Source organism: Saccoglossus kowalevskii, chromosome 18 (genome assembly GCF_978046115.1).
Source record: "Saccoglossus kowalevskii chromosome 18, keSacKowa6.1, whole genome shotgun sequence".
NCBI lineage: Eukaryota > Metazoa > Hemichordata > Enteropneusta > Harrimaniidae > Saccoglossus > Saccoglossus kowalevskii.
The window spans coordinates 4,918,275-4,932,466 of record NC_140658.1 but is presented as its reverse complement, the minus strand read 5'-3'; the positions used below and the strand labels follow the sequence as shown (position 1 = coordinate 4,932,466).

The window sequence follows — 14,192 nt, the reverse complement described above, 5'->3', positions numbered from 1 at the left end:
GTATTTCCGACTTCATTAGCTTAATTTGAATTTCTTTTTTTTTTAAAGATCTTTAAAAGCCTATATTTCGATTTGTGAATGATGGAAGATCTCCTTCCCTTTACTACTTAGATCATGATATACTGTAGAACATGATAAAATAGCTGCATGCAATTTTACTATGCAATCTATTGGCATGAATTAACAGAGTCTTAATTCAGCTAAAGTGTCGACTATCTCCCTGTGAGAATATACTTTCTGTTAAATTAGCTACATCTTGAATTAGCGAAATTACAGCTTAGCTAAAATAACATGCTAGCTAAAAAGACATGTTTTACAGTATACAGTAACGTGAAAATGGCGACATTATTCAAGTTCAGCCTCAGTGCGATCTGACGTGCACTCTCGCATTGAAATCGGATTATTGTAACCCTGGAAACGAAACAAAACATGTTTAGAGGCATAATAACAATTCCGACATAATCATAAAATTGAACTCTTCAACTTTCTGTTCAGTGTGAGTGACAGAGTAGTGTACTACTTATTTCTTATCATTTTGTCGAAAACAAAGAGTTTGTACAGAAGCTTTTCACGTTTCCTCGGAATGTGAGTTCAAAATTCAATTATGCGTTGTTCTATTAAAAAAATAATTGTTGCAATTGAAATTGAACTGTTATTAGAATTCATAAACAAATTAGAAAACGTCAGATTCTATGTTTATATAGCTGCACCATTGTGAATAAAACTACTATCATAATATTCTAGTATTTTGCGTTCTTTGTAGTGCACCATCTGCCATTGCTCTGCTCCCGTGATAACTGGCAATTTCCGTGTATCCATGGTCATCATACAGGTGATGAGAATTCCACATTAAAAATTACATGTAAGCTGTGTGCTACTACAATATTGATTAATGTCGACGTATGAGGCGACCTCATGTCCCACAAGCCGTGCGTGACATGGTGACATTTTTTCAGCCATATTCCCTTCTCCACGGGGTTACTCCTCAGTAGATGGCGAACATTCCATGCTCAACAGGACATCCCCTGCCATGATCTGTATGTCCCTCATGATTTTAGATTTCTGATGTTTTTGGTAACTATTCCAAATGCTAATAGAAGAGAGTGCGTTTTTATCTAGCTGCTTGCCACGAACAACCTCTAACCTGAAACCCAAGAAGTTCGAAGTGATATACGTCACACGGATATGGGCACGAGAGTCTTCTTCTATTACGATTGCATCGCTTAATATTTAACAACATCTCCAGTATTGCCTAACGGGGAAAGATCCATGAAATTATCGCATTCTCTGCTTTTCAGTTGACGCATTTACAACTGCGAATCACAACAAAGTTTATTGATTTAATGAAGCTCGCAGTAAAACGCAGGGTTCGACCCGGAGAAAATGTCCGGTCACATGTTAACAAGTCTATAATTACGTTTGTTGCTATTTTATTTGTTTGTCCGAATCGAATAATTAATTACGTAACGTCATGTGAAACAGACATTATCGTAATACACCATCAATACATAGAGTCATGTATATGTAATTCAAGTTAGAAGAACATAAATTTTAAAAAATGACAGTTATAATGACGTACTCTGACTAAATGTCACGTGATCATGACACCTAAAAGTGATACATAAAAGTCGACCGATCTCTATTAATTGACTGGTAACATATTCACTTACAATATTGAAACATAAATTAAGCACTTAAACCCGTGAACCGTACCTGGATGCCAAGTTTTTCCATAATTCCGTAATTCTGTATTCGTTGACATTGTGGTCAACTTCAACTTGTTTTCACTATTCCTTGGTCTACCACTCAGACCCGGCCGGCCAAACAAGAGCATCTGCGGACTTTACCAAGATTTTCCCGGCCCAAAGTCACACCCAGTGAAGTGCATCCCGACCAGTGGCGTTGATCTTGCCCGGGCCGTTAAATCTGTGACATACCCACACAGGTTTTGGATCTACCCTTTTTGCTGTCGGATTTGAACTAGTTGAGTTCATTTACCGTGGGTCCGATGCAACAACCATGACACTACCTATAGTCGGTAAATCTCCCTTCCAATGCAGTCGCTGGGTGTGAATGAAATGTGTCAAAATTATATAAAACGAGATTCCAATTTCCAAGGCAGAATATAGTAAAATAACAGAGGCGGCGACAGGAAGTTGTGGGAAAAGGGATCTGCTCCGTCATTATCCCTCGCGGCGAAGGCGAGACCTTACTAGGGGGTCCGGGCGTGTTTTGAAATCTAGACCCTCTGAAAAGATATTTCTTGCATTTTGAGGGCCAAATTTTGCTAACACAAAGGGTTTCCGCTTCATGAGGGGGGTCGCCCGATACCATCGCCACTGAATTTAATAGGGAAAATCACCGATATCGCGGTATCTTTGCCCCCAACAAAACATCATGTGTCACACAAGTAAAACTTAACTAAATTATAGTAGCATGAATTATAGTAGCCAATAAGAACTATATATAACGGGTTTTCCAAAAATATATCAGCCATGCATTACATTGGCCCTGTTATTTATACACAATGCAGTTCTATACATGTCATAAGTTCTGTAGTTTCCAAACCATGATGGTTCGATGTATATTTGACTCAACAAGTACATTGAACTTTCATTCAGATCAATACAAATTATTCCATCAAAGTACATCCATTGTGGTATCATTGAGGCTCATCCATAGAGTAAGAAGCGTAGTATTCACTTAGCCACGCCTAGATATTACTAAAAGCCCACAGAAATGGTGGTATGACCGAATGGTGAACTTGGCGGCGTGAAAGCTTTCTATAGTTATACTAAATCTTTAGCGCTTTTGTCGAGACGGTAATCATGGTGCTGTTATTGTGAGTGACACGTCATACTCACCATTTGACAGTCAGTCCACCCTTTGTGGTGTCAACGAGGTCCGTCCACAAGAAGCACATTGACACAACCCCGCCCAAATGTTACCCGACCACCTACAGAAATGGTGGTATGACCGAATGGTGAACTTAATGGCGTCAAAGCTTTCTTATACTAAACCCTTAGAGCTGGTGATGTTATTGTGTGTGACACGTCATACTAAATGAACAGTTGGCAACAACTAATATCTAACAGAAAGAGGTCAAGTTGACTTGTTTTAAACAACTACAGAATATATCTCGATATTTACATTACAAATATGTTTTGTTAATTAAAAATGAAAAGCAGAAGAGAATATTAATTGTTATTATTGTACTGTATTTGATTGATGCGTTGGACTGATTTATCATGATATGGAAAAAATGTTCTTTCTTCACACACCTTGGTATTCGATGCAACAATGAAGTTCTCTAATACGCATGCGCATCGATTGTTTGTTACATACTGTAAAATGACTATTTTTCACTGGGTTTAAATTTCACTGATTTACCATTTCTGGCATATTCAGTGGGTTTTAAATTCACAGTTTCGTCATTTAGATAATGTGTTCTATGCTAAATTTTACATATTCACTGGGTTTTAATTTAGCGCATTTTCCAGTCAGCGAAATAAGCTAAATTAAAACCCAGTGAATAATTACCCCATTTACAGTACAATAACAATTACTGCGCATGCGTATTAGTGATTTTATTCACTAACGTATACTCATGTGATTCTTGTAAACGCCACAGTTTTAGCTTTTGATAAATCATATTCCGATTTGGTATTTTTCTATGAAATATCAATATTATTAATATATGTTTTCGTTTTTAATAGTGGCGGATCCATTGGGGGGGGGGGTCCAAGCTTCGCTTAAAATTTACGAAGCGTAAATCGCAGAGAACTGAAGCTATGCGTAATCCTGATGATATAAATGATTGCCAGGACTAAATAGCAGAGTAACTACAGGCAGTAGATTATAAAAAATCAGGATATAGAAAATAATAATAAAACAAAATTTAATATTACTTCAACAGCATAATTAAGAATTATGATAAAACTGACACATTCTTCCTCAGAATGTTAATAAACAAATTAATAAATAATTATCACAATTATCACTGCCTGAAATAAAAATACCGCTGCAATGCCAATATACTAGTAATAATTAATAACATTATGACTTTTTGACAAGATCATAAACATTATGTCACAGCTATTTTAACATGACCACAGATATAAACTGTGATATTATAGTTACTCATATTATACATGTTATATAATTGCTTTGAACAGGTTTTTAAAATAATAAATGTACAAGTAAATATATAAATAAAAAATAAATACAAATAAAGTCAAAAAATAAACTTTCAAAATAAAACAAACATACACTCATATTGCCATACTCATCTTTTACTTTAACATGAAAGTATTTGTAACAAAAATAAAATATGTGTGATGCTATCACATAAGAATTCCAAGCCACAATAGGCCTACATAATAAAATCCAGTCTTCTTGCACTAGAAGTGGCAAACGAGTCAATCGCTTCATCTACAGTCCTGTTTCGGCGAACCTGGAGCATCAAAAGTGACTCATATGCATAATAATAGACCTATAATGTTTTAGATGTCTCTTGAAAATCTATTTTAGCGTACTTATACTAATAATAATTTATATTTCTTTGTTTCGTCATGCGTTAGAGGGGGGTGGGGCACCCGTCCCCTCTGGGTCCGCCACTTGTTCTAGTTTTAGCTATTTGAGATAATGTTGTTATTGTCCGGTGCTGTAAGTGGTTTAGTAGCTAATTTGGGGTAATTAGAAATAGATACAGAAATGTCATGAATTTGTTTTTGCGTATCTGTTAACCGACTTAATTAGTTGATTATTAGCGAATTGCTGTGTTATGTCTGTCATCGTTTAGGCCTATTTGAAGTTTTGGACGGAACTTGGCTCAGTGATTTGGAACTAATTACCAGATAACCGCCGCTATTCAGACTACTCATTTTGACAGTTGGTATCCATAGTTATTAATGTAGTGAACGATTAATCAAAAGATATGACGTATTCAGTACTTAGTTTGATTGGCTTTATGATTGAAGGTTACGCCTTAGAATCTTTTTACTGCATTGTAATTGGTTAGAGTTTTGAAAATGAATAAAGAGAGTTTGAGTTGGTCTTGGGGAACACAGCACGATAGACGCAGTCTAGGGCAGTCCTGGAGAGCTTTGGGGCGAGTGTTGACGCAGTCTAAAAGAGTCTTGGGTCAGCCTTGCGATAGTCTTGGGGATTTTTCCCCAGGGCGCTGTGTCTGATAGAGTGCTCGATTGACCGACTAAGACGAGAGCTGAAACGTATTTCTTTGTGTGTGTCTTATTTGACTGAAGAGCTTAAGTGACTTTCCTGACCCCGTACCTCATGGGGACGAGATAGAGAGACGAGACGTGTTTCCCCCCGGACACGTGTGGAGAACCCCGTGGAGAAAGTTTTACCCCTGATAGAAACCCACACGATGTCGTTAACTTTGGAACCCCATGCCCTCTGCATTGAGATAGTGGGTGATCTTGTTTTTATTCCTGCGTACTAGTAGTTGTAGGTGAACGGAATTACGACGACATGCAAATAACTGTTATCATGTTAACTGAATTTAGAATCAGTTTTATTTGTAAACTGAGAGGAAATTTGTTCTAGTGATATTATTAATAATAGTTATAAAAATACGAAATGAATAATATAGTAGTAGAATGAAATTACGAGAATCAAGTTCAGAGCATCATCCGGGTGACTAATTATGCGTTACAACTCACACGCAAAGGTCACCGATTCTCGGAAGGGGGAGAAGATGGGTGAGTGCTTTACTACCTAGATATGACATCAATGTACCGCCAGCCTAGTACCCCATACTCCTATCATTCCAAAACAATCACAATTCTAAACCCATTATAGACTAGATGTTATGTTGTATTTATTTATGTCCTAGTTATGGCAAAACGTATATCTGTTTTTATTGTTTCAGGGTTATGTGAAGGTAGATAGGTATATGTATTAGCTATATTAATTACTGTTTTTATGTTTTCAGCTCTACCCTGGTATGTTTGATCAGTCGCAGGTGAACTCTACACCTAACTAAATATGACTGTAACGTATTCACTCAAAGTGTCCCGGACAGGCACGTTTACCTTCCCACGTCTGCTGTTCATGTGGAAAGGTAGCGTGTATAAACTACTGTACAAAGAACTACTCATTTATCTCTTACTGTTTTACGCACTCTCTCTCACGTACCGGTTTGCATTGACCGGTGCGTACAAGGCGGCTTTTGAACTGGTGAGTAAACAAACGATTTCATCTTCGAGTGAGGGCGTTCTTTCACCCTAAACGAGTCATCATTGTCAAACTGAATTCGTATTCGGTTTAATGAGTTTGTGGTTTTGAAGACAATTCGAAAGATACTGGGATCAATTTATAACTATGAGTCAAACCAGCACTTTCGCAATAGTTTGCGAATAGTCCATTCCACTGAAGAGGCAAAACAAAAAAAATACGCAAAAGGGAAAAAAATATATTTGTTTCATAAATAATAAGATAACTTGAATAGGGTTTTCTTTTGATGTTTATTTTGTACTTGGAAAGGGTTATTTCTTGTAAATGTTTGTACGCGCCTTAGAAACTCACCCATGCTCTAATTCGAGTCCTTTAACTTGCACCCCTAAGCCATAAATGTATTTGCATACTAATTAAAGAAACAACTTTAGTGCAGTGATCCACTATTGCAGTGCTGCAGTTTGAATAATACAAAGTTGTATTGGCACTGCTATCATAAACAAGACGGTGCTTACTTCAACTCAATGCTTATAAGAAACACAGAATGGGAAAATCGTGGACAAAACTTCGCGATTCGCACACATTGGAAGGGATTACCCAAAATGCTCAACAAATTTGATTTGTTTGTAAAATTCTTACGTATTTTTATTATTTCAACAGACCTGTTCATTTTTCAAAGACTCACTACTTGACGCCATTCCTCTCAGTTTTCTGATGGGTTTCTACGTCAGCCTCGTTGTCAGTCGGTGGTGGGACAAGTATGTATGTATCCCCAACACGGACGAAATATGCCAAGTCTTTGCCACCTTCATCCGGGGTAGTGATGACGTCACGCGAATGCAGCGCCGAACACTCGTCCGCTGGATCACATTATCTTCGGCAATTGTGTATACGTCTGTGTCAGCACCAGTATTCAGGAGATTTCCTACTACCAAACACTTGGTGCAAGCAGGTAAGGGTTATACTTTTATGATTCTCGGGTGGAACGTTGAAATTGTTGGCAAAATTATTAGTGGATAATGCGTCATTTTAGAGCCGTTGTATTTCCCGTCAAGCAAACTATTTTTCTCTGTCAATTATTTCATTCCAATCCTGCCCTCATCGGCGAAAGCCTCACTATTTTAAGGTTTCATGTCCAAAACGAAAGTGTATCTAATACGCCTATAGAGGGCACATTGCGGCGTAAAAATGCAACTCACGTCGAGCCTTATCTGAAAACAGTGCACATCGCACATTATTCACGATACTTGGTCCCATTCTCTTGCCGTTGAATGCACTATTGAGACTCTGTCTTTCAGACGTCTTAATAATAGCAAATGCTATTGGACAGCATAACAAAAGAGCAGCCACGTTTCTGTACATGACTCACGGGGACAGAAAGGGAAAATCGAGATTAATTTATTCAGATTAAGGGACTGACTATTAGAAACCCTCGAATGCAGAAGTTTTATCTATTATGCACCAGTCAATTTCAATCTAGGCCCGGGACTTTGTGGGAATAGTACGCAAAACTGCAACACAATCCCCGACCAATTCCTATTCCCACTGAAACACACTGATATACATGGATGCTACAGTGGCACCGGGGTTTGTCGAGATTTGTCCGTGAATACGCCCCGAGTCTGATTTTGTTTCTCGCTCCATGATGCAGGAGTTTTCAAAACTGTATTACGATTATATTTCTCAATTTATTACTCGACGTGCAAACGACACACAGATCACACCGATCGGCACCGTGAATGTATAGTAATACTTCCTTTGAGCCCCTTCATCCATAACTCTAACAATAACCCAAACAAAGGCCATTCGTCCCGTATAATAAATGGCTATTTCGGCGAGGGAACGGCCCACAAAACAGTCTGTAATTAGTAAATCGTATCGTATGCTCGGCCTTATAAGCGTACATGTGCAAATTTCAGTGACATGGGTAGATAATGTAATATCATATACACATTAGTTATGTCCGCAGTCAATTAGAATACCGTATAGCAGTGTTATTTGGTCTCCCTGGAAACACACATATCGAGTAAGTCCAGCTTAAACACACTGTTAATAAATAAATAAATAAATAAATAAATAAATAAATAAATAAATAAATAAATAAATAAATAAATAAATAAATAAATAAATAAATAAATAAATAAATAAACGACAACATCATGACATCTAGTCTAAAGTACTAGGCTGGTGGTACATCCATACCATATCTAGGCAGTAAAGCACTCGCCCATCCAATCCCCCTTCTGAGGATCTGTAATCACTGCGTGTGACTTCAGTGTTTTGTAACGCATAAATTTACTATACTTTACAAATATATGAAAAACCAACTTCAAAAAACGTGAATACATTCCCGGTGTCAAGTCATTGAAATCTCAATGAATTGACCAGTTAATACCGGTGGGACATGATGAAAAAAAAAACATGCACTATACCTAGCACTATACAAATCTAATAATATATATGAATAGTATGAATAGAATGAACTGCCTTTGGACTAATACGGCAGGCATTTGTAGGATTTTGCCTCTCAGATCAGTATGATGTAACACGTGACCAACGCAGTACCAACGCTAACACATGTTTCTTCCGTTTGTCAACACGTGACCCAAATCCGACAAATCATTCACGTCAAGTCACCCTGCGTCATGTATTACTGCACCTCTTCATTAATATTTATGACTGAAAAACTGAACAAAGCCAAGATAATGGCAAATAGGATTACTTTTAATGTTTGTCATTTGCAAACACCTACAGATTACGAAGATATACACACTGTTAGTTTTTTGACAAGAGAAAGCTGCATGATAGTAGCCACCCAAACACGACCACATTACTGAAGGATGTTTGTCCAGCACATTTGATAAAAGTCAGATGAGAACTTTGAAGTGATATTATTAAGTAAACGTCATCATATGCTATCAGCTGATTTAGCTCCATGTTTCATCACGGCTATCGCGTCCACAAAAAGACAAACAAGTTTGTTAGATTGTTTTACCTCAGACTAGTAATACAATTATTAAATTAAATACAATTAATACAATTACTAGTCTGAGGTTTTACCAAATACATGCATACATGCATTATTTAATTTTAAATTAGCCACACAAATTGTGATTTATATTTATTTGGACGAAGCAATATAAAATATTTATGTTGTCACTGAAGTCAACAGTTTCTATCAAAAATAATAGCATTTTGTACGAAAAATACATACTTAAAAAATAATTTTCATCCGAATCGAAGTTTGTTGATGTCTGCTTCGTTGAAAACAGCTACGACCAAGAAACACTTCATTGACTGTGTGAACCCTGATACTATGTAAATATGCATTTGATTGGATAAAACCACGCATTGACGCGAAAAACAACTAATCAGAATATTTTTTCAAAAAAGAAAGCAGGTGAATCTATTTTCCTCCACTTACGATGCGATTTGAAAGCATGACTGTTTTCCGGGGTTTTTAAATCACGAAAATTTAACTGATATTCGTCAAAATATAAACATTTACGTGTTTAGACAAGCATGGTTATTTTATATTTGCATGTGAATTCAACCGTAACTCACGTTAATTATGACCAGTTACGTTAAGTCAAGCCCAGCCTTTGTTCAAATTTGAAACAACAGAACATACTCAAAATCTCTCAATTTCACCGTTGAGGGCTGGCATTCGAACTGCCGTCATCATTCATAACGTGTTGCGCATCTCTCCAATCACATTTGTAGGTTTATTGACAGAAAAAGAACATGCAATGTTTGAAAACATGCCTACCCCACATGTAAAATGGTGGCTCCCCTTATCTTGGTCTTGTAACTTGGTCGCACGACTCAAGGCAGAAGGGAAAATAGAAAGTGGCGGGACGGCCGTGATACAGGTAAACTACTATATTCTCATAGGGCAAGCAAATATATTTGTTTTCGGTTCTACGCGCGCTTCAGTTCAAAAGGGGTCGCTCACGATTATGTTTGTTATTCTGCCTCAACGGTATTTGTTATTATACTGTGGCGCCCGAGGCAGAGTCGCAGTATCGCAGCGACAAGAAACTGAAGCCAAGTCTAGGTCCACGTGGACAACTTCATTTTACCCACACCTACTCAACTTACACTGAATTCGTAAAATTACACTACACTGCTGAGACTCTCCTGAACAGTTTTCAACAAGACTGCAGAATGACAGCTACAGAAATAATGGAGCGCCCTCAAGTGTATTTTTGCTATCACATGCTATTTTTCTTTTTAGAAAATTCAGCTTCACCGAGCATCCTGTGCCACCATGATGGACTATGACTGGATCGGTGTACCGCTGGTTTACACGCAGGTACGACCTCGCGTGCTCGTTCAAACTGAAATGCAGTTCAATGTATATTTTTAAATTGACACGAGAATGACATGATATCTGCTCATACTGTGAACCTGACTTGCAATAATATTACGCAGTACCACAATTTATTTCCCCAAGACGTGGCATCGCCGTCACGTGATGAAGACAAAACACAACTGTGTTCATATCTAATAATGTGTTATTTTCCATATTATAGGTTGTCACCATAGCAACGTATACGTTCTTCATAGCAAAATTATTCTCCTCACAATTTTTGGAATCATCAACAGACCTCGACATTTGGTTTCCCGTGATTCTGGTGTTCGAGTTTCTATTTTACTTTGGCTGGCTTAAGGTGGGTGGCAACCGTCACGTGACGTTGTCAGTTTTGCTTGTCGTGTGTTTTACACGTGACTGATATCAAAATACCTTATCTTGTTTTCTGTAATTTGTTTAGATTTCGAAGTAATGTGGGATTTATTAGTAAAGGCAAAGTTTTACTACTTTCACTATGTTTATTTTTATGTAGGTCGCCGAGGTTATGATTAATCCGTATGGAGGAGATGACGATGATTTTGAAATCAACTATATCCTAGATCGAATGTTTCAGGTACTACCGCTAAAAAATCATTTGACTGTTGACGGTGTTGAGAGATTCTCGCAAACTGCGAGACCTCAGTTATATGTATTCAAAAATACATTTATAGCCTCTGTTCACCGCTATTTTCGTTGAAGTTCCTGCATTTTTTACATCGTTTTAAGGACGTTCAAGATGAGTATAACCGTTCAAATTTTTTCGTAAAAAAGGTTTTCCCCAGACAATTTTGAACGATGAACAAGATTTTTTTTTTGTCTGGCTAAAAAATAATATTGTCATACATTTACATTTTTATATGTTAATGGCAGTTTATTGTAGGTCAGCGTTTTGGAGGATAATTCGTCTATATTTTAATATGCTATTTGTCTAATTGAAGGGCGTAGTCGTCACACTGTGCATGTGCGACATTTGAGTTGATGAACATTGATTTTCCCACAATCTAATGTGCTTTTCCAATGGAAATCACAAGTATGAGGTTTAACCTGGGCGTGACTTGCACTGATTACCGCCGGTAACTCATTCGATACGTTTCAAACACCTACACATGTCTAATTAAAGCTTGGAAACGTCTCAGTTTGTACTCGTTGATCTGCGCAATAGTCAAAGTCGCCATCTTTGTTGATATGAAACCCATATATCTCGCACATGCGTGGCACGACGACTACCGCTCTTTAACATATAATGGCGTTTTCACCAATCGGAATTCTAGTCTATACACGCGCGCTTTCTAGTGGCGAAATAGTTCTTCGACGTCAACAGCCTATTTTTGTTGTGTTGGCGGACCACAGATGAAACGAATATTGATAGTGATACTGTGAGCTGCGTCCGCTGCATTCAGTACGCCAGAGATTCATCGCCACAAGAGGAAGCGAGTTATATGAACTTATTGTCCAAACCTTTTTTTCACATTTCAGGTAGGTCTGCTTATCGTCGACAACTGTTACGATCTGGTGCCTGATTTGGAGAAAGATAGATATTGGGAACTTCCTTTCTTTAGTCTTCCTAGCTCAAAGTCGGTAGAGTCTCTCAACCAAGGAAAGGCTTGGCTGGGTTCCACCATTCCAGCCGGCTTTCAGTAAGTCGTTTGTTGTTTTATGCATTTAACCTTTCTAAGCACAGGGGCCTGATGATCTATTCGTGTAAATACATGCATCAGGAGCGGATCTAGAATTCTGGAATAGGGGGGGGGGCGATAAGTTGGCCTAAGGCCAAGTTCGCGAGCGCCGATGGCGCGAAGCCCTGTTTGTTGTTAAAATTAGGGAGGGCGCGCCCCCCTCGGCCCCCATCTAAATCCGCCAATGTGCATGCACGTCTATGGGACGGAGCAACTATGTTCTGGTACAGGGCCTTACCTTTGCTAAAAATAATGGATTTCTGTTCCATGTGATACCAGACACCACTGCGCATGCATACAGCGCCCTCAAGTTGACACAATTCACTGTCCTGCCAATTGAGCGCGCCTCACGCATGCGCAGATTGACATAAACATTTGTATCTGGTATCGCAAGAAACAGAAATTGTCAAATTTCGTGAAATCTGGAAAAATTTATATGTAATCTTATATAAGCACTCATAACTGGTTTGAAAAATGTATTTTGTATTTGAAGTATGATTTTCGGCAGCTAAAAAAATGTGTGAATATTTTGTTTCTTCCCTTGTCATATATATATAATGCAGGCTGATTGGTGGTGTCAAACAATATATATTATACCGTATAAAAAGATAAACAGAATGAGGCATAGGTACCGTCCGCCATCTTATGTGCCGTTTGTCACGTGAATGGCCCAACGGGCATTGCTAATGTGTTTAGAGAAGCCCTATGCTAAAAGATTCTTGTCTGCAAGAAAATGTGATTAAAATTCCACACGACACTTTATACTTTGGGCATAATATAACAAGGACTTTCATATTAGAAGGTTTTTCTCCTTGGTTTGTTTCCTGAAGTCATTTCCGGAAAACAGCTTACTCACCTCATCTAGAAATGATTTCACAAAATAAAACCGCATAACAACGATTTTTTTCTCTATGTCTCAGTGACTCGAAACCCCCAAACAGTCCATTTTCATCTTAGTTTTACATTCTAAATGCTTTCAAATAGTTTTTCAGATTATTCCTGTAAAAATAAATAAATAATTATTGATGGCATGATGAAATAATGTTATTTATTGTGAAAATGTACATGACGCGTATAGAATTACCATTGTCGGAGTCACGGTAATCCCTTTGAGCGTCAAATTCAAGTTTTGGCATCTTTTTCAAAATAAACCCGCATATTTTTCCAGATTGTTTCAAAAAAAACGTTACCACGACTTGTGGATAATCTCGACCACTGTGATTTCCAGAGTCTGGCGAAATCTCGCGTGATATGTATGAGCAAGTCATATTCTACATTCTAAAGTAAAGTCTATACCCCTGGTCTTTGCACGTGACATCATCAGTTAAACTGGCCCAGTCATGCAATTTTATTGTTTTATGTGATGAATTCTTTAGAACGAGTTTGTAGAATCTTCCACGTTGACGCTGAATAACCAAATGACGTGACAATTCCGCGTCGGACTACGATTTAAGAAAACAAATATATAAAATTGCCACGGCTGGGCCAGCCTAATCATCTGTGTTTTACTTCGTAACGTTCTACATGCTAGACATATAGCACACTGCTGAGAAAGTACAACTATGGCCGCCAATTTTTAGTCAACGCCGTACGAAATACCGAATTTGGTTTACTTTTGTACTTTCCCACTGTAGTCAGGATATTCTTTCCACAATATATTTACCAATTCGTGAAACGTTTCTCAACTTTTGAATGTCTATGACGAAAAAACAGAATTATACAAAGAAATAAGAGAAACGAGGGGAAATAATCTCGCGTCTCATGTTACTTAAAAAAGACGGTCACCCTATATATATTTATTACAAACAATTAAATAAAATATTAATTAAATTCGGTCGCACACATTGATCATTGATCTCACTTTTTATTCTTCTTCAGGACACTTTCAAAGGAAGTCATGAGCTGGAGTGGGGTCACTACAAACGGGGCAAACGACAAAAGTAATAATGCTTCACATGATAACC

At 37.7% G+C, this 14,192-nt stretch overlaps 1 protein-coding gene across 1 annotated transcript; it reads left to right on the top strand.

Annotated features, from left to right (window-relative positions):
- The first annotated feature begins 6,009 nt into the window (after positions 1-6,009).
- Positions 6,010-12,232, top strand: LOC100372449 (bestrophin-2-like). Its single transcript, XM_006825581.2, has 7 exons — positions 6,010-6,201; positions 6,859-7,150; positions 9,922-10,070; positions 10,436-10,513; positions 10,734-10,871; positions 11,046-11,126; positions 12,029-12,232. Exons 1-7 carry the CDS (start codon positions 6,010-6,012, stop codon positions 12,191-12,193), a joined length of 1,095 nt encoding a protein of 364 aa, XP_006825644.2. The 3' UTR covers positions 12,194-12,232.
- Positions 12,233-14,192: the final 1,960 nt, after the last annotated feature.